The 23,967-nt window shown below is 29.2% G+C and overlaps 1 protein-coding gene and 5 non-coding genes across 6 annotated transcripts; all 6 read right to left on the bottom strand.

Annotated features, from left to right (window-relative positions):
- Positions 1-4,561: 4,561 nt before the first annotated feature.
- Positions 4,562-5,059, bottom strand: LOC125823177 (glycine-rich cell wall structural protein 2-like). The gene has a single exon (XM_049502596.1). It carries the CDS (start codon positions 5,000-5,002, stop codon positions 4,577-4,579), a length of 426 nt encoding a protein of 141 aa, XP_049358553.1. The 5' UTR covers positions 5,003-5,059; the 3' UTR covers positions 4,562-4,576.
- A 14,413-nt stretch (positions 5,060-19,472) lies between these two features.
- Positions 19,473-19,579, bottom strand: LOC125823197 (small nucleolar RNA Z107/R87). Its single transcript, XR_007442695.1, has one exon. It is a non-coding gene; the product is annotated as a small nucleolar RNA Z107/R87 (small nucleolar RNA).
- Positions 19,580-19,836: 257 nt separating this feature from the next.
- Positions 19,837-19,919, bottom strand: LOC125823192 (small nucleolar RNA snoR31). The gene has a single exon (XR_007442691.1). It is a non-coding gene; the product is annotated as a small nucleolar RNA snoR31 (small nucleolar RNA).
- Positions 19,920-19,947: 28 nt separating this feature from the next.
- Positions 19,948-20,047, bottom strand: LOC125823196 (small nucleolar RNA R30/Z108). The gene has a single exon (XR_007442694.1). It is a non-coding gene; the product is annotated as a small nucleolar RNA R30/Z108 (small nucleolar RNA).
- Positions 20,048-20,075: 28 nt separating this feature from the next.
- On the bottom strand, positions 20,076-20,182 carry LOC125823191 (small nucleolar RNA Z107/R87). The gene has a single exon (XR_007442690.1). It is a non-coding gene; the product is annotated as a small nucleolar RNA Z107/R87 (small nucleolar RNA).
- A 90-nt stretch (positions 20,183-20,272) lies between these two features.
- On the bottom strand, positions 20,273-20,372 carry LOC125823195 (small nucleolar RNA R30/Z108). The gene has a single exon (XR_007442693.1). It is a non-coding gene; the product is annotated as a small nucleolar RNA R30/Z108 (small nucleolar RNA).
- Between the last annotated feature and the right edge of the window lie 3,595 nt (positions 20,373-23,967).

Consider the following 23,967-nt stretch of genomic DNA (forward strand, 5'->3'; position numbering starts at 1 on the left):
AGACTTGGTGAGTCCTCATAGATACGAGGACAATACCCAATATGTTCTTTTATATCTTTTTAGTATTGTTTAAGTTGTGTATGGGATTAGTCTCGAATTTTGTATTCTAAAGTATTAGATGGTTTTGAGACATCATGTATAAAGTCTAGGAAGTCTTCCGTTTGCTATAATTTTTTTTTATGAAATGTTTTCTTGTTAAAGAAAATTTTTAATTCCTTATGGTTTTAGTGTCTATACGATGAATGAATGCTAAGAGGCTTGTATTAGATCTCTTCGAGGTCGAGTACGCCGGTTACGACTAAGGGGTGCTCCCGGGTCGTGGCAGGCCTAGTTTTGTTGGTTTGCTGAAGCTTGTGAGTTGTTTGATGTATTGTCTTGATATATACCTGCTTCCAGTTTTTGTATAGATATCATGGAGGCCTCGATGGCCCAGTCAGGACTTCTGTGCTAGTTGGCTATTTCTTTATATGAACTCTTGGGAGTAGCTATTTCATGTATATACATATTGACAGGGGCCTTACCGGTCAAGGGTTTAGTTTTAAGCCGGGATATACTAGTTTGTTTTCTTGATTGCGTCTGTCTGTCATGTGCTAGTAGCAAATGGTTCAGCAGGATCGGTTCGAGCCTGAGTTTTGGCATTAGGAGCCAGTTGTGCCCCTTGAGTTTGGGGCGTGACATAACATTTTATGATGTATTTTTCATCGTATTGATATGCAAAAAATTGCAATTTATAGTACTTTTCGTATATTTTTTTAATATCTAAATTTTTTGTTTAAAATATCGAATTATAATGTAATCTAATTTAACTTTGAAAATTAGTCAAATTAACTTTCGAAAAGTGCAACATGACAATTAAAAATGGACGGAGGGACGGAGGGAGTAGTTTTCAATTTTTTCCCAAGTTTTTCCCCAACTATATTTGTGGTCAAACGGACCCTTCTTTACCTTCTTAAATTTTATGTAAAGTTAAAACCAAAAATTTAAAAAGAGAGTATTAAATATAGTATTCTTTCTATTTTAATTTCTTTATCTTGCTTTACTTTTTATTTTAAAAAAACGTCACTTTTTGTATTTCATTATAACTCTTTACACCTAATATACTACACTAAATATTGATTTGGGCCCTCAAAAATTTGAGACCCAATTTTTTAATAGTTTAATTTAAGGGCAAATTACAGAAATCACATATTTTTAAGGAAAAATTACAATATATCCCTTAAAAGTTTATAAGTACAGAAATCCCTCAAACGAATACAATAATATAAGCGCTAATACATTAATATGATGCGCGAGATACATTAATCGTTAAGTAAGATACATTACATTTTATACATGATACACTAATCTGATGTACATTTTATACATGATACACTAATCTGATGCGCGAGATACACTAATTTGATGCGCTGATACATTAATCTGATGTGCGAGATACACTAATCTGATGTGTGAAAATGAGAGATTTTGAAGATTTGTAAAACTTATAGGGGATAATGGTAATAAGTAAAATAAAATGTGGGATTTCTGTAATTAATCCTTAATTTAAACAATATTAAAGTTCGTAGGAAATTTTAAAAAGTCCAAAAATACTTGAAGAAAGAATAACATTGTCTACTTTTCAACAATATAAAATATTTTAAACTTTAAATTTAATTATTTAAATTATCATATTAGTAAATACATTTCTTACAACAACATCAAAGGTAATATATTATAAATACATGCTTAACATTTTGTATTTATTCAATTATCTATTGCTAATATAAACAAAGACTCTATGTCCTTTAAGCATATTATATCATAAATAATGATTACGAAAAAGAATGACAACACTAACTTTTTTAAATGTGTTAGGCAAAACAAAACTTAATTTATTTTTATTTCAATCTTCTTTAACGAAGTAAAAACTACTTAAGAAAATGCTAAGTAAAAACGAGTATAAAAGAAATTATGATTCATATCAATTAACAACAATTTCCTAGCACAAGGAGTAATAAGTCGCAGATATATTGGAATTACAATAAACAAAAAAAAATGATTTCAATAATCAAAAACATGATATCAGAACTTGTTATTTTTTAAGAAGGCGGGAAAAGAGCAAATGTGAGAAGAAAAAGAATAACGGGTAGAGTATGGAGTTAGAATAATGTTTTCTGCATAAATAGAGAGAGATGAGCCATATTTGTTTTGGTTGTAAAATCCTATTGGAGCTTCTTTTTAGTGTGTGATATGAAATATTCTAAATATTTTGCTTGACTATTTCTAAAAGAGTAGTTTAGTGTACGTATTTTTTTTCATGTGCGTCTCACAACAATCAATAATATAATTTTGAATAATATTCAATTCTATAACTAATTTTTTGGGTTGAGTTAAAATTATATTTAAACAAAACAATCCAACATAATAAACAAAATGTGAAATAATAATTCTATTTCTAGACTAAACTAATCAACAAGCAGTCGAAATCAATACATGATTTTGTACAATTTGATCAAAAGATCAATTCAAAAATATGATTGCATCTCTACAATACACCACTAATTATTAACAAATTTGGCTAATATGAAGGATCGAATGAATTCCATCAAGTGTTCACCGGAGATTGAGATGATTATTTTTCCTATAATATGATCTTTAACAATATTCAATTCTAAAACTAATCTTTTAGGTTGAGTTAAGATTATGTTTAAAGCTAAATTATGGGAAAATATGAATGTGAATAGGAGTGTGCAATCTTCATGTATTAATGCTTCTTTAGGAAAAAAAGAGAAAGACAATACGTAATTCATGATGTGATAAATGCATGCATTTTAATCATATTTTGTAGACTTTTCAATTTCTATTGATCTCCTATTGCATATGCTCAAAGCATCCCAAAGTCTACTATGATCAACACTTTGTACACAAAAAATCTATATAAAGAATACACAAGTGTCTCATATAATTATAAAAAAAAAAATCAATTTTTAGATCATACTAATAAAGATGAACAAAAGTTTATTTTATTTTTAAAAAGATAAATTAAATAAAGATTCAAACTTTACCAGCCGCAAATACATGAGTATCTGTGATTTGATTGGAGGCCACCAACTTTAACTAGCCATGTAATTTTTTAAAATAAAAAGAAAGTAACATTAATAGAAAAGGAGTAGTTTATCAAAAAGAAAAGAAAAAATAAATTAACAAATTTTAACCTTCTTAACACTATATTCATATGAGGGTTTCAGTTTCTCATAAATTAAACGAACAGAAATAAAACCATCCAAATTTAGCCATATTTAATACTAAAACTACCTGTTGTTTTGGGATACCAAGGATTTATATAATAGTCAATATTGAATTTAATAAAGATAGTGAAATAATAATTTTAAAAAATAGTAAAATAAACGATTATGTGCAAAGCGAATATTTTAATAAAGAATAAAAAATCCAAACAACATTATTAAGTATCTTCCAATTTTTAATATAACATTCTTTAATTTACAATTTCACCATATAAAATCTACTTTTATATTTTAAAATTTTGTATCAAATTAAACAAACAAACAGAAGATATGCTTGCATTGTCAAGGATATGACTTGTGAGAACTCACTTTGTATATGAGACTTGGCCAAACATGTGAAACAAGTACACGTAGACATAGTTAATTACAACCACATAAATACTTGTTCAAATTGCCCTTTCCCCAACAAACAAACCTACTCCCACTTGTTACTTTTTTTCATTCTTATTTAGACCATAAACTACCCGTGCTCATAATCAGCACACACTAATTAAAAAATGGAAAGTAGCTCTCCCTAGTATAGTATATAGACGTATTTAAGATTTTAAGATGATAGAGTGCATTATTATAAAAATAAAAATAAAAGATAGATTTAAGATATAGATTTGATTAGTTTGATATTTAATTAGGTTTTTACTATTGGAAATCATTAAAAATTTAAAATTATAGGTTCAATTTTTTTTTTAATCTAACCAAATCATTTAGAGAGGTGTTACCCAATTTTAGGAAAAAAAAAAAAAACAAGATAAATAAAATATTCAAATTTCTAACCTTGCTTAGAGAGGTGCACCCAATCATTACCGCACGATATTGTGATACTTTGAGTGTCGATTCATACACTTCTATTTAAAAAATATAACACTATTATATATAATTTCGAAAGGGAAGTATGGGTTCATGTGAACCTGCACCCGTAAGTCCCTCATACCAGATACTCCCTCTATAATTCAATCTATTTGCATTGATTTGGAGCAAGTATAAAAGTTAAAAATTCAAAATATTTGAAAAGGATATTCTTAAATAATCCAAATTATAAGTTATAACTAAGAAAAACAAATTAAAAATAAAACATGAATGAATGAACTTAACTTTCACGAAAAAAATATAATTACTCATCATGCCTTTTTTTTAAAACGTTTTTGAGCATATGAAAACATTCATCTTATATAATTAATAATACGTATACACCACATTAGCTATATAACATAGTACTAACAAAATACTAAATATTGCACGTAGTTCGAGTCACAATACATTCCTATAGTTATATTTTACGCATACAAAGTTTTAATTTAACCATGACGTTCGGGAACTGATGGTGAACCACCACTTCCCGAACCAAAACCGCCTCCACTACCACCCGAACCACTTCCAGCTCCATAACCACCACCATGAGCCCCACCGCTTCCGTAACCATAACCATAGCCCGAACCAGACCCGCTCCCTGACCCGGAACCAAAGCCCCAGCCTCGTGCAAATCCATTAGGAGACCTACCCGAGCCCGAACCATAACCCCATCCTCCGCTCGGGCTTGAACCCCAACCCCAATTGTAATCCCAGTTAGGCCCATGAGCCGCGCCACTACCTGAGCTAGGTGATCCCATCTCGGTATTCGAGCTCATCTTCCTTCCGCCGACCGGGCTAAGGGCTAAAGAACCGGCGGAGATAGTAAAGATAATAAAGATAAAAAGAGCGAAATGGATGAATTTTGAATGCATTTTTAAGCTAATAGTACAAGGTAATGATAATGTTAGCACAAAGGGAAATGTTTTTTGTTTGAATGCTTCAGCAATATGCATGGGGGTTTATATATAGTAAAGAAAATGGGTATTTATTCATTGATTTTTTTGTTTTTTTTAATGTAACCAAAAAAAAGAAAAAGATTATTTGATTGATTGATTGGGGTCCGGCCGGTATCCACTCGTGACACTAGGAAGGGCGTGGGCCGTAGTGAAGCACTTGTCAATAATGTGCATGCTCTCCACATGATTTGCACCACCGCCCCTTCCTACTTTTGCAATTTAAAATTCACCACAAATTTCACCATGTCTTGCCCTTTAAAGCAATTAAAATATCTTAGATAAGTCCATCATTGTGAATTCTGATCAACAAGATATAGGTGAAAGTCAAAAGTTTAATTTTATGGATTCTCAATTTTATTTTATAATGACGATTGAAATATGAAAATTTTATTCACTTTAACACTCTCCTTCACGCTCAGGTCCCATCGGAGTGTGGTTCAGGAGTCTAGATGGGGATGAACCTGATTCTAATATCGTGTAAAGATATGGTGTCTGGGCCTAACTCAACCACAAAAGTTAGTTAATGAAGAAGAATTGCCCAAATCTATATAGCAGATTGTCGATCTCATCTCCAATAGTGTAGAACTTTTACCATTCTAACACGAATACACTATTTAAATTTTAAACAAAAGTTACTGAGTTGTAGAATCCGTATATGGACTTCTAGCTTGGCTAACACCAACAAGTCACTTTGTTTCCAACTCTTCATGAGTTTTTACTCACAATTCTACTTTCATTTTCATACCTAATATCAACTTTCAATTACTTTTATTATTATTATTAATTAATTAACTTAATTTATAGGAAAAAATTAGCAATTAAGTCATAATATCTAACATAATTAGTCAAAACAATAACACTTTAAAATATTTATTTAAAATGTCAGAATGGCAATATTTTTAGAAAATAATATGTATTCAGATTTTATTATTTAAAAATTAATTTTATTTATGAAAACAGTCCTATATTGGACCAAATTCTAAACCAATAACCGTTTGAAAAGAAAAAAAAAAAAGCCAATACCCATTAACCTTCCTTCTTCACCTTTCGCGTTTCTACTCCCACCTTTCACGTTTTCATATTCTCTTTCTTCAAGGTGCTCACAAATTGTTCATCAAAATATATATTTTAATTCAAGAAATTTTCTCGATTGTTAAACGAAATCTCTTTATTAATTCAAAAGATTTCTCGATTGACAAGGTAATTTCCATTATTTATTTAGATTTATTTTAATTTGCTGTTTAAAATCACCGATTATGGTGTATATTTCGGATACTATATATTACGAATTTTCAATCAATTTTTTTTATTTTTATGTGATTTTGTTTAGATATTCATCAAATATTTATGTATTTCAGATTTTTATTCGTTTTTTCAATTTTTTTTGTGATTTTCTTTTAATTTTTCAGATTTTTTAGAATCTAGAAATTCATTTATATGTTTATTTTGTTTGATATTTAATACATTTATATTTTGATAGTATCAAAATTTGCTTTTAGGGTTTTAGATTTTGGGGAAAGCATCTGATTGTCTATAATGACTGAATCAATCAGAAATTTATCGGTATTCATTTTTTCGTTTAAAATACAAAATCATACTAAAATACAACCTGATATTTGAAATACAAACTTAGTAAGAGATAATTTTGTATTTTATTTGTCTAAAGCAATATATTTTTTATGAATACATAATATATAAAATTGCGACGAATACGTCACAAGAAGGAGAATACAAAATTATTGGTATTCATTTTGCGTTTGATATACAAAATGATATTGAAATACAACCTGATATTTGAAAATAAAAACTGAGCCAAAAAATACTTTCTGCAAATTTAAAGTGAAATAATAATATAACAAAACTGGATATTGAAATATAAATACAATTTATTTTGAATACAACTTATTCTATGTATTATGTATTCATCTCAATTGTATTTTTCAATATCATTTCAATTTACAACTAATTTGTATTTATATTTTGGTATATACTTCACAACTGTCTTTATTTTTGTACTTGAACTAGAATGCCAAAGAGTTGTATTCATCATAAATCAATACCAACAATTTTTGTATTTTAAATTAATTATACATATCATTAGGTATTTGAATACATTTCGGATGAACACATATTTAAAGAAGTTCAAACATTTAAATATCCAAAACAGAGGGCATTAGAAATTTTTCAACACTTTCACTCATATAAGATATAAAATACAAACTACTGTTTTTTTTTTAAAAAAAAATTCTTAAGAACAAAGGAAAAAAACGGTAGAAAGAAAATGGCAACATATGCTCTTTCAAAAATGTAGTTGATGTTAAATTTTTTTAAAAAAAATTACCTTTAACAAAATTTAATGAAAAATTATTTAAATTGATTGAGTGACTTTCTAAGTGAAATATAACTAGTTGAGTGACTTTCTAAGTGAAACACTAATACACTACAAGAAAAGTATGAATTACATGGAAATTTTCCTGGGGATTAGTATGAAAATCCGTAGGAAACTAATTTTCCTGTAAATTTTCATACTAATCCCCAGGAAAATCCCCATGTAATTCACACTTTTCTTGTAGTGATAATTGAATGACTTTTGAGTTATAAAACAAAGTTGAGTGACTTTCTAAGTGAACAACTCAAAGTTAAGTGATTTTCTAAGTGAATTATTTAAAGTTGAGTGACCATATGAGATATTAACTCGTTGCAAGTGTTATCCACAGTTTCATAAGTTAAATCACTAGTCTAGGATGAAAAGAAAGAGCACAATTTCAACGTTATCATAATCATTTCCATGAACTTGCACTGTATATTAACATTATTGTGTAAACCCAACTTTTGCTTTAACGAGAATCTTAGTAGCTCAGTTGATTGACTATCTAAATTTCCACCTTGTTGGTGAGGGTTCGACTCCCTACATTGTAATCCCCTTCCCATTTCCCCTTTCCCTACCCACCCCCTCAAAAAAAAAAATTGCAAAACAAGTGGATTAAGACTTTTAATGCCTCCTAAAAAAAGTTAAACTTAGACTTTAGAACAAGAGGACCAGTTGTAGTTGGGATCATCATGATAAAACACAGTACATATATACAAGGGCGGCTCAACGTAATTGGGGGCCTAAAGCGAAATTTTAATTTGAGGCCTAAAATATAAATAAACTTTGTATACATATTTATTCAAAATTTATTTTTCTTACACTATTTAGATGAAAATTATTAGTTTTTAATATTGTTTTTCAGTTATTGCTTTTAGGTAAGATTTTATCAACTCAACATTGAAAACATCCTTTCAGTGAGACAATTATTATATGAATTGTTAACATAATTTTATAAGTAATAAGTTGACAAATATTAAATAAAAATAAGAGTAGAACCACAGAATCTGATTCAAAAAGTTGATGACTTGGTATACACCATTTTAATATGCTTGTTGTAATGTTTGAAACTAAAATTTAAAAAAAAATAAAAAAGAATTTGTAATTCACTTTGTTCAACACTTTTCACTATTAATTCTTATTTTTAACAAAGTATAAAAAATGTTAAAGTGGGTAAAATAATATATTTTTTATCATAATTAATCAATTTTTTATAAAAAAAATTAACACATAATTTATTCTTGATAGTAATTTGGGGCCCCCAAATTTTGGGGCCTAAGGCATAAGGCCCTGCATATATACTAAGACCAAGTGCTTTACTTTTTCAAAAACATGCATTGGATCTTAATTTTGAAAAGGTAGAATTATAAATTGCCACCATGCACTTATATACTGGCACTGGAGGTACCCCAAGAATATGGTGAAATGACAAAATTATTTTTTTAAATGAGAAATTTTGAGTTTGAGACTAATGAAGTTCTCTTTATCAAGAGCACCTAAAAAAACAGAAACAAACCTTTTATGACACTAATTCAAATCAATGGAGTTAATGATTTTGCACACCTAATATGATGTTTTAAACCAAGAAAAAAGTATTGAAGCTAATTTGTAGCGCCTAGTAATTGGGCCCCTAGAAAATATCTGAGAGTATCTTTGAATCATTATGGCTACCTATCAATGGTCTTTATACAATTAAGTACTATTTACTAGCTACCAAATCCACAAATGTATTATGTTATGTACTACTTATAAAGTATAAACAAATGTGTGGTTTCTATGAGTAAATTAATATAAAAATACATACGTAGAAATGGAGCACCTAGGTGGATGTTACTAGTACTCCATCCGAGGAGACAATAGTAACCTTATTTATTTAGTTGTCTAGTAGATTGCTGGTTCGAGTCCTGAAAACAACCATTAATATCATAGACGGTTTATATTATCACACTTATGGATCGCGTCCCTTTCCTGAATCCTACTAATGCGAGATATTTCATGTATCAAATTGTCATTTTTTACTCATGAGAATCCAACATTATCAATTACGTCAATAACAAAGAAAAAGTAGGCGTTTGGCCATGTGATACCATATCACGATATGGTTTCGTGAGATGGAATCAACGTTTGGACATGTGATTTTACGCTGATTTCATCTCATGATTCCATATCATGAGAGGTGATACCATATTCTCCAAAAACCATGATATGGAATCATATGGTGATTCCATATCATGATTTGAGATATTTTAATACAATAATTGATCCATGAGTTTATATTTTGTTAAAACAACCCCATATTTATATCTACTAACCATTTGTTTCATATGTAAATAAAATTTAAGTGCACATTTATATTTTATGTGTAAGTTATTAGTATTTAGTTACATATTTCCTATCAACGTTGTTTAAAGAGATAATATTTATTTTATGACTTAGCATTGTCTTTGAAGCACTATTTTTATTACTCTTACAAACATTATTTTTATGAAGTGCATTCTATAATGCTTCCAATTTATTTTATGTTCACAAAACTAATATTGATGTATTTTTTATTTGGTAGGATTGTGTTGGTGCGATTGATGGAACATATATAGAAGGTGAGGTTCCAAAAGCAGTGCAACATGCATATCGTAATCGCAAAGGAAGAACATCACAAAATGTCTTATGTGCTTGTGATTTTGATATGCGATTTACCTTTGTTGCTGCTGGTTGGGAACATGAAGATATAGTTGCGGAAGATATTGACCAACAAATGGCTCAAAGTAACAATGTTGGTTCGTCTTCTCGGTCACATGATCGAGAAATGCAAGTTCAACGTGAAGAAATTGTCCGTACGATGGGAGGATTATATTAAAGACTAGTACACTACAATTTATGTTCAATTTTTTTTATTAAATTAAAGTTAGATGAAACAATTACTTAAGTGGAGAACAAATAACTTTGTAATAATTTATTATGCGATTTTATAATTTTTTATTTATTTGATAAGATTGAATAAACAATTGGGGCTATTTTAATAGTTTTAGAACTTATGAGATTTTTATGTTTATGAGAAAATATACAACACAAAAATTTCATATCGCATGTCCAAACAAATCTTCAATTTCATCTCATGATTCCATATCATGATACCATATCGCATGGCCAAACGGGCCCCCAATCTCAAATTGCAATAGACAGTACTACTATTATGTAGCTAATAAAATTTCAAGCGTTCCTTAAGCCAAATGTTCTTTGTAAAGGAAATAAGCTAATGACTAATTTGCATTTTATTTCATCCCAAAAAAGACAGATTGTATGAAAATTGATCAAGGGAAATGTATAACAACGTATATAATATAGTCTCTCATGTTTAATACCAAAATAAACCAATTACACCAATTTCCCACTTTGAGCCCATTTTAAATAGTTCTTGAGTTTTATATTAGTTAATATCCATCAGTAATTTGATAAATGGAAACAAACCTGCCATAATAAACTAAACCAAACTATACTGATAATATAAAATAAAAATATGTCGTAATCGTATATTACTTGAGTCCACAATTCAAATGCGTAATTGAAGCAAATTCCTCTATGTTACCTTCCCATAGTGGAGGATGATGAATCCTAAATCAGGTAATTCAAATGCGTAACTGAAGCAAATTTCCATTTGACGTAATCTTTGTTTTAATTTATGTAGCATCTTTTAGATTTTGAAATTTAAATAAGCTCATCTTTCAAGAAGTACTAAAAACACGTCTAAACTCGGCACAAAGTATTAATTAACATCTCTGAACTATTGACATACCCCCATGCATCTTACAACATCAGTGAAATACACTCCTAAATTCTCTTCAAGCTAAGTTTAGAGGTGTTTTTAACACTTCTCTCGACTTTTTATTAAGAGTTTCATGCTTCTATAAGAGTTTAAAACCATTTGCTATATCATGTGACAGATCGGAGGTGTATCTTAAGTTTAGTTAATCAAGTAGATGAGTATTTTTAAGACTGTCAGTAATTTAAAGACGAAACTAATAATTTGAGTCAAGTTCAAAGATATTTTCAGTACATCTTTCATAATTATAACTAATTATTTTGAATTTCAAATTTTTTATTGTGAACTAATAAAACAGATGATGGCTAATCAATAAGTACATCGCTTTCTATGGTGCAATCATAGCAGCACTCACTTAGATAATTTTAAGAAATGGAATTAAGGGCCAAAACTTTATGCCCTTCTACCTGTATTCTTGGTACTACTACAGCTACAACTACTTTGTATAGTGGATAAAATTTCTGGCCTCAAATGCAAATCTTGCCACTACCAGACCAAAGAAAATTCAAAAATATCTAAAAAAGTTTTTGTTGAAAAAGATGTGGGACCTAACACGTGTACATTTTTTTTTCATAATATCCCATGATCTTGTTAACAAATATCCATTTTTTCCTATTATTGTCGTATTGCTTCCAAAACCAGAAAAGTTTTCAACTAATTTATCTCCATTAATGCTTCTGAAAATTACATCTTATTCTACTTTTGGACTTTATAATTCATGATTGAACTAAGACAAAAGCAAAACGACCCGAGTATATAATTTTTGGAAAACATACATAAATTTCACTAATTTAGGAGTTAATTACTTAGATACACTCTAGACTATATTACGTATCTTATCAGATTTTAGTGAATCCAAATATGTTCAGATGCATGTATATTATATCCACATGGATTCATATGTTTATGGGATATATAACAAATCTCGCTCCCATCTCTCCCATTTCGCTCGTCACTTTTCTATGTATCTAGTATTCTATATACATGTGAATCACACCAGATACATGTATCTGGTATAATTCCCATGTATATGAAATACATAACAAAATCTTGCTCGCTTCTCTCCCTATTTTAGTATATCTGATAGTAAAAATACATGTATCTAAGTGTATTTTTCTCAATACATGATAGGAAACTCCTAGTTAATGGTAAGATACATAATATTTTGAAAGTATAGGCACTAATAATAGAGAAAATTACATGGTTAAGCAAACATATACTAATTAATTAGTCATCATAGTTATAGTTTTAGTTAATTACCACTCGTGACCAACACTCAGTGATAATAACGTGGACTGAGGTTTCGAGTTTGTAGAATTCGCACGTTTATATGATTCAGAATTTGTATAATATAATTTGTATAACTTTTGTATAATGTAATTTTGTATAATATAATTTGTATAAATGTTTAAAGTTCAGATCTTTGTGTTTTTATAAATTCGTTATTTCGAATTTATACAAAAAATAACTTAATTATACTATCCGTGAATATATAAACCCCACTCCCCCCCCCCCCCACGAATTATACAAATCCGTGAGTTATACAAACGACGAGACAACTTAAACTGTAGCTACAACCCGTAAATATGCAAACTATAGTTATGAATCATAATTAAGTTTATTATAGTGGTTATTTGTGAATAATTCCCCATAATACTATATATGATAGTGAAATATGTGTAGTTACCTAGTTTCACCTAATTTTTGTTTTGAAAAGCCAATGTTGACCCGAGAAGTTTGGCCTAGCGGAGCGGGCGCCGAGGTTAACTTTAATCTAGACCACGGTGGAGCTAGGTGAATTTTTTTATATGTTTAATCTTTGGTATATATGCATAATAATTACACATATGTATACTAGTAAGTAGTGCCAAAAGAATTATTGGAGATCTACCCACAATATTTTCAAACACATTGTTATCAATCTACAGAAAGTAAGAAACTAATGTTGTGGCCGACCAAAGAAACTTTGTGGCAAAGCTCAAAAAAATATCTAGAAATTGTTGGCGCAGCGTTGATGAATGTAAAGAGGCCAAGTTGATGAAGCTGTTGCTGTTTGTAGGATGGACCCAATATGTCAACTGAACAACTTGAGTTTCCAACTTCCAATATGGCCCAAATGGGGTGGGCTAGTCCATTCCACCTTTTATACCAAGAAGCCAACCATCATGGTTATCATACCTTTTTTATTTGGGCGAACAATACAAATTTCACTAGTTTAGGATTTAATTATGTGTTATTTCATGAGTTTTTGTAATTAACATTCGTGTTAGATTGTCGTCCCCAAATACATGCATCTAGCATGTCCTGATACATGAGGTCAAAATTAGATATAATTTATTCCAGACACACTGTATTTAAGTAGATTTGTATGTATATGTGATACACTACTCGCTCATTCGCCTCTTTCCTCTCTCGCGCACCTATCTTCCTATGTATCTGTTTCTCAGAATGTATTTGGTATCCTTGATATATCTAGTGTGATTCGCATACATGTATTTGGGATAAATCGACTCTCTCGCTCTCCTCCCTCTTAGCACGCTCGCTCTCACTCTTTCGCTTTGTCGTTCGCCTCTCCCCCTAGTGTATCTAGTAGCAAAAATGCATGTATCTAGTTGTATCTAACTTGAAATATGGTATGAAATTATTAATTGTGAGACGATATGTACGTAATTATTTCAAACTATATAAAAAAAATTAATATGATAGAAATATTGGTATAATTAGGTAGTTTTCCCTTTTTATTTTGAAAAGTAAAAACTACTGTTAGATTTTGTAATATTGAATCTTAATACAGTATATTTATATTATTTTCCTTTTAAAAAAAGTATTTGAGATATTGGTGGGGTGTTTTGTATCCCTCCCGTCAAAAACCAATTCAAAATATCAATGCTTCCTGGCCTAGATATCCAACAAAATTTATCATTTTTAAATATAGAGACCTACTTTTCCTAATTTTAACCTAACCTGTCAATTTTGAAGCGTTGAATAGAGATAACACAACAATAAAAGATCATGATTTAGGAAAATAATCTCTGGTCCAAAAAAAGAGTCATTTTAGAAAACATAAATTACCTGACATAGCAAATGTATGTCTTGTATGTATTTGAAATACGAGTTTAAAAAAATTATTATACATAGCGAGAGTTTTAAGTTTAATCTATTTTTTGTTGTATTTTTTCGCTCAGATGTATTGATACGCTTGGTATCAGTGTCAATTCGTTAAGTATTTGTTCACTTTGATCAAGAGGGAATCTATACAATATGACAAAGGGAATCTATACAATGCGAACATGTATAATAAATACATAGCGAATTAATACACTGATACAGAGAGAATCGATATGTTATATCGCGAGTTTTTTAAAATAAACTAATGCTACGTTTGATAATTAGTCAAATTATCGCTAATCATCGTTAATTAAGGCTCAAAGTATCGCTATTTCTAAATTTCCTCCTTTTAAAACCAATTTAATAATAAAAAAAACAATTTAGAAAACCAAGAAGACGTTAATTATTTTGTCTCAAAACTACTTTTTTATTACTCTATCTAAAAATAAATTATCTAATAACTCTGAGGAAATATAAAGAATAATATAGTTAAATAATTAATATAATTAATATTATTAAATAAATTTCTTAATGAATATGTCAAAACTTCAAAAATACATTTATTTGAATAGAAGTGAGTATATCTCAATGTTGAATGGACACAAATTTCAGAGCCATTTTAGCCAACTTTCACATATTTGTTTGTCCATAACATTTCGTAATGTACAATTTATAGATTTATTCGATTATGTAGTGTTGATTTAACCCCAATATATGTTAGGGTTTTGCCCAGATTTTCTTTTATTATTTGAAGTTTATTTTTTTTTCCTTAAAGAAAAGTCAAAGTATTACCATAAATGCTTGAACTTTTTCTGAAAGAAAAATATAATTTTCTTCCATATTTGGTTTATTCTTTCCTTACAGGAATAGTTTGGAGATCTATAAATTGAAGATCCATATTCTCATAGCATAATACAATAGAATCCACAATGTAGTCGTTTAGTGAGTTTTGTTTATGGGGAGATTTAATCTCTCAACAATTTTAATATTTTTTCTTTATATTAGTTTTCATATAATAATATTAGTTTTTAGTATATATAAGTTTTTGTCATCTAATTTATCAATCATATTATTTGTAATTGTAAGCTTCCGCATGACGCCCTAATCACTCTTCAGAACCCAACAATATATACATATGTTAAGAGATCTGTTAACTAAATAAAAATATTATATCTCAAACTTAATAAATAAAAAATTGGTCGAATTTGAAACTCAAACGGATAAAGTTTATATTTTGGAACTAATACCATCTATAGGTAGGGGTTAGCATTTTATAAATAACACTTCATTCTTAATTAGAAACTTTAAATTAATGCCAAAGAATGAAATCGCCTTTGGAGAGGGAGAAATTTACTCTCCCAAGTGTAATTATTTTGTTCTTTCATCATTTCCATTTTGTTTATTGCAATTGCTAGATGAGTATGCTTATGATGTACGTAATAACATACGTTTCTGCATCAAATTTTAATTTACAATGCCACTGATTACATAGAAAATCAATAAGCCAATTATATTATACACAAAAATATATATGTGATTTTAGGTTTTGTTCGAAATATCCCATTAATGGGTTGAATTTCAATTTTGGAATTGAAAATTGGAAAATCTATATAACTAGGCAAACATAAGTTCTATATCTTCCTACTTTAAAATAACTATCCAACAAAGCTATAATATTACTTTGATAGAAAATTTATACAATTATATTCAATTTCCTATTTCACGCGGAATTAGAAATTATATCTGACTATTTTTTTCACTTATTTTCTTGTAAAATTTATCATAGTTGGCCCATCTTTTGTTTTTTACAAATACAAGACTAAATTAAAATATAGTCGCAAAAAAAAGTTTTAAATTACAATATAGCCGCAAAAAAAATATTAGTTTTAGTTATTTTTTTCTCCTTTTCCATTCACACTTCTTTCTTTTTATTTCTCATATTTCTACACTAAAGAATGAAAGAAAAAATGAATTAGAATAAGAAACTTAAATAATGATAATTAAAGAAGTCAAAAAATAATTCATATGTGAAAAAATCATATATCTCCCTACATGAATTTTTAAAATATTAAAAGTCAAAGAATAAATTTAAAATTATTTTTTCACATTCTTTAGATGAAAATGATATATGCGTATAATTTTTGTAATGATAGGAGTATATGTGAGTCACTTTTACAACGAGTGGTATGTCAGTTATAAATAACAAAGTTGAAGGGTATATCTAGCCTTTTTCCAGGCAACTCTATCAAAAAGAAAACGAAGTCAATGAGATAAATAGAAAATAGCAAATTTTGTTTTTAAAACTTTTTAGGATAGGTTATTAGTGCCATCTCATTTACAATCTACGATAAATAAATTTCGTAAAGTAATGTAATTAACTACTCACATCAGTTAAAGAATTGAGCATTTAATGACAACAATCTAATTGTATATGTGATAACATATACAATTGCTTCATAACTTCAATACAGAAAAAAAAAATAGTAGCAATGTTATGTAAACAACGAAAGCCCCGTTGAACGATATAATATACACCTATACTATTAGCTTTAATAAAATTTTCTTAATAATTAATCCAAAAGTTATCTAATTACACAAATATTTCTATCATATTTACTAATCTCCCAATAGTTACTAGGGTCGGCTGAGGCCTAAAGCAAGTAAAGTACTTATTTTAGGACCCGAGATTTTTAAGGCCATACACACACACTCATGAATTTAAAATTTTACTAAATAAATATTATGTTCAATTCAAAAAAATATTTTTTGTATGTTATACACACTTTTAATTTTAGACAATTGTATTATATATGTTTTTATATGTCTGAAATTTCATGTTGAGTCAAATCAAAACATATAAAATAAAATGAGTAAAATATATTGATCAGGCCGTTTTTAAGAATTAGCTTTAGGCCACATATTTCGTTCAGCCGCCCTTGTTAGATACATGTATTTTTGTTATAAGATACACTGAAATAGGAAGAGAGGCGAGCAAGATAGTCTATGTATCCAAATACATGCAAATCGCATTAGATATATGTATTTGGGATACTAGATAGGAATATTTGTGTATCGACATTCTAATGCAAATACGTAGGGAGATAGGGCAGTGAGAGAGGGAGTGAGACGGGCGAGAGAGGAGAGAGGCGAGCGAGATAGGAGAGAGGCGAGAAAGAATCACATATATGTTAATTCACATGAACATAGTGTATCTGAATAAATTGCATCTAATTTTAACCTCATCTATTCGAGATACATGTATTTGAATTCCAAATTTTGATTAGATTCATAAAAATTCACGTGAAGGGAAGTTATTTGCTTCTAAACTATTAAGATTTATGTTGTTTGTCCTTATTTTTTTTATTTGGCTCACTAGTTGGTCCGATCCACATTGCTCGTGCCCCACGAACAACATACTTACTCAGGCCTGACTAAAAAACTTTTTCTTAAATAGATTTCAAAAATCATAACTCAATCATATCAAATCATGAGTTGAGTCGAATTGATCCAACAAACCTGGTTTATGTAAGAATATTTGTGTAATTAAGTTGTTTTAAAATTATTATTTGGTATTCAATCACCAGGTCTATCATTCATCAATATTTCAAGTTTGTTATCGTCTATAACCCATTGAGTAGAGTTAGTAATATGGATTAAGACAATTGATCCAACCGCACCCTAATTATGATTTGATAGAACTGGACTAAGAATTTTGTGGGCCATTTAAAAACATAATATTTCTTTTATTTCTTGCTTATTTTTAGTATTTTATTTTATTATTTACTCCACAATAACTTGATTCATATTGCTCAAGTTTTTTGGATTAACAAACATATTGATCCCGAGCTAAGAAAAATATTTTTAAATGGGTTTCAAAAATCTTAATTCAATCTTATCAATTCAATATTTGGGACCAAATTAGTCCAAAAAAATTAATTTGTGACAATTATTTGTGTAGTTGGATAGTTATTTAATTCATCACTGAATACACCATCATTCACCAATATTTCAGTCTATATTGTTTTTAACCCATTGGGTAGAGCCAAATTATATGGACGGTTGATCCTACCGCACACAAATTATGATTTGACAAAATTGGACTAAATTTATTGTAGCCCTTCTAAAAACATAATATTTCTTTTGTTATTGGCTTATTTTAGTATTCTACTCCCTCCATTCCATATTAATCACGAGTTAAGCCAACTCACATTGATTAAGCTCTTCAAATTAATAAACTTACTCAACCGAGATAAAAAATAATAATTAAAATGAGTTTCGAAAATCTTAGTCTAATCTTATCAAATCATTATTTAGATCAAATAAGTATAACAAACCTAGTTGACAACTCTAAAGTTAATTATTTAGTAATAAAAACTTACAGTCATTATAATTAAAAGGCAATTTGCAACTAATAAAGTAATTTGTAAAGGACAAGCAAACACAAATTCCACTAATTTAAGATTTAATTATCTTTCTTTTCAAGTGTTTTCAATCTCCAAATACACATAGCTTGGGCAGATATACTTATCCTGTACAAATAGATCAAAGTTACATGTAATTTATTTCAAATTAATTGTATTCAAATGAATTTACATTTTCACTCATTACGCTCCAGAATATCCTAAATACTTGCATACAATATAATTCACATGTAATTGCAATACACCAACTATCGCACTTGACTCTGTATCTTGCTCACCCTCAATCTCTCCAAACTCTACTATTAACTTAATTTTCATTTTTCATCTTATTTAGTAGTAGCAATTCTTGACTACTAAAGCAAATTGGAATATGGATAATAATTGTAGTGTTCAATCACTTTTTAGAGTAACAATGAAAAAATCCAAACACATCAATTAGTAATTGCAAAAAGGTTATCTACTTCCAAATTAAATTTTAATTTGTACGTAGTATACAATTCAACTGCAATACAAATACCACTTGTATATAAAAACTAATCCATGCATTAAAATAAAATGAATTGCTTCATCATCATTGTAACAATAATTTAAAACAGTTGTAAAATCATATCAGTCAACAAGATAAAAGAAATTATTTGTAAACATTATAAAAGAAAAAAAAATAAAAAGAAGAATCACTCAGTTCAGCGGGGTACTCGACACGCAAGCAAACTCTAAAAATAGAGAAGCCTGCAATCCGGTCTGTTGAGCTTGAATATTATGGAGTCGTCATCGTGATCCTTCTTACCCAAATAGTAGTGTAATAAATTAAGAAAAACAGAGTAATTTTACATGTATATAAAGCAACAGGTATAATTGAAGTCGCCATCATCATCAGAACAACAATTATTTTCATTCACAACCATAGCTGGTTGTGTCCAAAGGTGTCCTAAGATTGATATGTAAATCATCATTTGATTTCTGGCGACACTTCAAACTTGAACAAAGTATATCTACTTCCATAAAATTAGTAATAAAAATTGAATATTAGGCAGTATGTGATTCAGATGCAATAATGTAATCACTCGTATAAAATCAGTCCAAGTGTTGGAATAATAATAATTGCTTCATCATCATCACCATAAAAACAACAACAAAAACTAAAAGATCATTCAGTAATGGCAAATTAATTTATTGGTTCGATTCTGCCAGCAATTTTCCTCACCGATATCAGAAGAGGGAGCTTAGATATCCTCATCACGATCTCAATTTCACAAATAAATAAATTTTAAAAAATGTCACTCAGTTCAGCGGGGTACTCGACACGCAAACTTACTCTAAGAATAGAGAAGCCTGCAATCCGGTCTGTTGAGCTTGAATTTTATGGAGTCGTCACCGTGACAATAAATTAGCACAAAAACAAAGAAAATTAAACGGCAAATGTACAAACAGATCTTTTAAAAAAAAAAAGTAAATCTGAGGGAGGATTGAAATTGCTCAGTAGTGGCTAGTTATTATTGGTTCGATTCTGCCAGCAAGTGTCCTCAACTTTAACTCAGAAGAGGGAGCTTAAGAATCCTCATAGCAAAATCAACCTCCCCAAAAATTGTTTACAAAATCTAAAAATAAATAGATACAAAAAATGAAAGATGTAAGAAGAGATGGCTCAGGGAAGAAGGAGATCGACATGCAAAGGCATACGCCCATACAAAAAATGAAAGATGTAAGAAGAGATGGCTCAGGGAAGAAGGAGATCGACATGCAAAGGCATACGCCCCTGGCAATCCGGTCTGTTGAGCTTGATCTTTTACAGAGTCCTCATAGCGACTCTTCCTTCTACATCAAAGCAAAGAAAATTAATGGAAAATACAGTAAAAGAGGAAAAAGAAGAGAAGTTTGATGTTGCTCACTGAGTGTATGATGGGAGGAAGGTGGGCGGTGACTATCCATTTATAGAGTTTCTGCTAGGGTTTCTAGGTTTTAATATGGAGAAGCTCTGCGGCTAACCCTATTAGCGAAATGACAGATTCAACCCGGATTTATTGAATTATTACAGAAAATTCTCCTATTTCTCCTCTGGGCTAAGAATATTGATAGGCCAATGGGCTAAGAATATTGATAGGCCAATGGGCTAAGAATTTTGATAGGCCAATGAGTTTTCATGGACAGTGAAATTGTCCATGTTTTGCGCGGAAATAAAAGAAATTAATAAATTTATATATTTTTAACTTTTATATATTAAAATATATTAATTTTATAAATAGATAATTTCTTATTTAATAACATAATATGTAATATTTTATATTCAGGTTTAGTGTCAGATAAGACAATATTGATATTTCTCTTCATATACTATATGATATGTTTTTTTAAATCATTTTTCGGTATATAAAATAGAGATTTTGTGCATTATTTTAAGTACAAACTATTCATATGTATATAGTAAAACAAAATATTTATGATGTGAAGTAAATATAATAAGAAGTCATATTTTGAAATAATTATATATTGTACGTTGAAAATGTTATTTTATATTTTAATTTTCTCTATATTTTGTAGGAGTGCTTCATTCTACACAAATTCTAATTTCTTTTTAAAATATTGTTGAATTTCTTCATTGTTTCTTTGTTATTATATTATTTTATATGAGTTATAAGTAAGATGAAAAGATATGAGTTATAAGTAAGATGAAGAGATATGAGTTATAAATAATTGAATATGTAATTTTTATTAGTCATTAAAAATATTAATAATTATGTATTAATTTTATTTATAAAAATATTAATAAATAAATGGTAAAAATAGGGAGGGGGAAGGGGGTACTAAAAAATATGAATAAATGAAGGAGCAATAATTGACACATTTATTTTTGTACAATATTAATAATTTAAAAAAAAAAGAGGGGGGGGGGGGGGGGTACCAAAGAATATGAATAAGAAGGTGTCACATCATTTTTTTTCTAGGTTTACTCCTCATCATAATTCTTTTGATTGAGATAAAATAATTATATTAATTGTGTTTCATAACAAAAAGAGTTGGATAGTAGATGACCAAATGAGTAGCATTGTCAATACATGTAGTTAAGTTAATAATACAAGCAAAGTTTGGAAAAATTCTAACAAAAGTAGCTAAGTTACTAATACAATTCAAAGTAAAAAGAAATTCTAGCAAAAAAAATTCTTAATTATACTTCAAAAATGTGTTTCTTCAAACATCTTACTTTGCAAGTCGCTTTGTCACCATATTTTGCTCCCTATGTCAAACTCCTCATCATATGCTACCAATTGAATAATTTTTTTTAACATAATTATGAATAAATAAAATATTATATCAATCAAAAAATAATTATATCTGAAAAAGAAAGAAATCTTAACTATATAATATATCTGTACATTATTTTTTCAATTGTACTTACAATAAATAATCATCATCTCTTGAAATCTAACAAATATTGTAGTTTAATATGATTATAAAGTTAGTGTCACCCGTAAATTGACTTTTAAAGAGAACAATCACATAGTGGCAACACATTGTTCATTTTTACGAAGATTTTCTTAATTTTGCTTGTTTGGGGGATTGAAGGATGATAATACATACGTAAAAAGCACGTCTAACTACATAAAAATGAAAAGAAAGACTTGAGAATTAAAATATTTCTTACCTTCATATACTTTTTTTTTTATTACATATTAGTTCATTCACAAATCATCAATATGATGAAGAAAAACAAAAATAATCTTGAATGTGAATCTTCATGAAACTGAATATGAATTTATACATGTAAAATAGAGGAATACATTCACAAACCATTATGATGAAGAAGAGAAAAAATATCCTTGAATATGAATCTCCATGAAACTAAATATGAATTTATATAGATTGAATCCATGTAGCATCGCCTGAAATTCAGAATTTTAGAGATTGTCTTGATTCTCTGCAACTTACTCCCTTGATGTCTAAAGGATGTTTCTACTCTTTTTGTAACAAGCAGGAGCTAAATCATAGGGTGCACTCAAGGATAGATTGGGTTGTGGGGAACTATAAATGGATGCAAGACTATGAGAATGTTGAGGCTTATTATTTGGCCCAGATGTGTTTGGTCATTCCCCAGTATTGCTTCATTGCACACCAGTTGTGATCATTAGGACAAAGCCTTTCAAGTTATTTAAGATTATCACCCCCAGTTTGTTGAGATTGTCATTAGCACATACACCCAAAGTTACAATGGCACTAGGATGCATTAGTTGAATCTCAAGCTCAAAACATTGAAGAGTAACCTAAATGATCTCAATACGCATCTAGCTTCCTATGTTAGGAATCTGCAACAAATTAGACAAAAGCTAGAGGTTACACAAGACATGTTGGCTACTAGTCCTCTAAACCAGTTTTTGATAGAGGAGGAACAATGTTCTCATACATGACCTACACTAGTGGCGCTTAGTAGAAGAGCAAGCACTATCACAAAAACTAGAGCTACTTAGGTTGTCTTTGGTGATTCAAATTCTAAATATTTTTATGGTAATGCAGGATTAGAGCTAATAGCAATGCTATCAAATTTGTCTATGATGATCAAGGAGTGAAGATATCAGACCCAAGGCTAGTTGAGCATTTGTCAAATTCTTTTCCAAATTGTTGGGCTCTGCAACAAATAAAGTTCCATGCCCAAACTCAGTGGTGATCAAAGAGGTCCTTGCCTATCTACTCAACAAAAAATTGTTCTTATCTATAAGGTCACAGAGAAGGAATTAAGGATATGTTTATTGATAAAGCACCAGAAGTGGATGACTTCCTTATTGAATTCTACACTAGCCTATGAAACACTGTTAAAGCAAATGTGATCTTGTGTGTACAAGAATTTTTCCACTCAGGTAAATTCCTAAAGTCATTTAGTTGTATTCCAAAGGTGTCTTCCCCTGTTGTGGTCAAAGACTATAGACCTATTGCCTATTGTAATATTGTCTAAAAAATCATCATTGTAGAGGTCTGGACATAGAGGATAGTAACGAATATTACTATATTAGCCCATCCCAGTCAGCTTTCATTGAAGGAAGCTCTATTATTGATAATATTTTATTTAGTCATGAATTGATAAAGTGGTACTTTATGAAAGAATCTCACCTAGATGTGTCTTGAAAGTTGATTTGATGAAAGAATATGACTCTATTGAATGGTGTTTCCTAAAGAGTAT

The sequence above is a fragment of the Solanum verrucosum genome, unplaced genomic scaffold, assembly GCF_900185275.1.
Source record: "Solanum verrucosum unplaced genomic scaffold, falcon-dt-bn FXZP01000199.1, whole genome shotgun sequence".
NCBI classification, from domain to species: Eukaryota; Viridiplantae; Streptophyta; class Magnoliopsida; order Solanales; family Solanaceae; genus Solanum; species Solanum verrucosum.

Excerpts from the sequence above, each read along its gene's own strand:
- LOC125823177 (XM_049502596.1), bottom strand. The coding sequence starts at position 5,002 with ATGCATTCAAAATTCATCCATTTCGCTCTTTTTATCTTTATTATCTTT.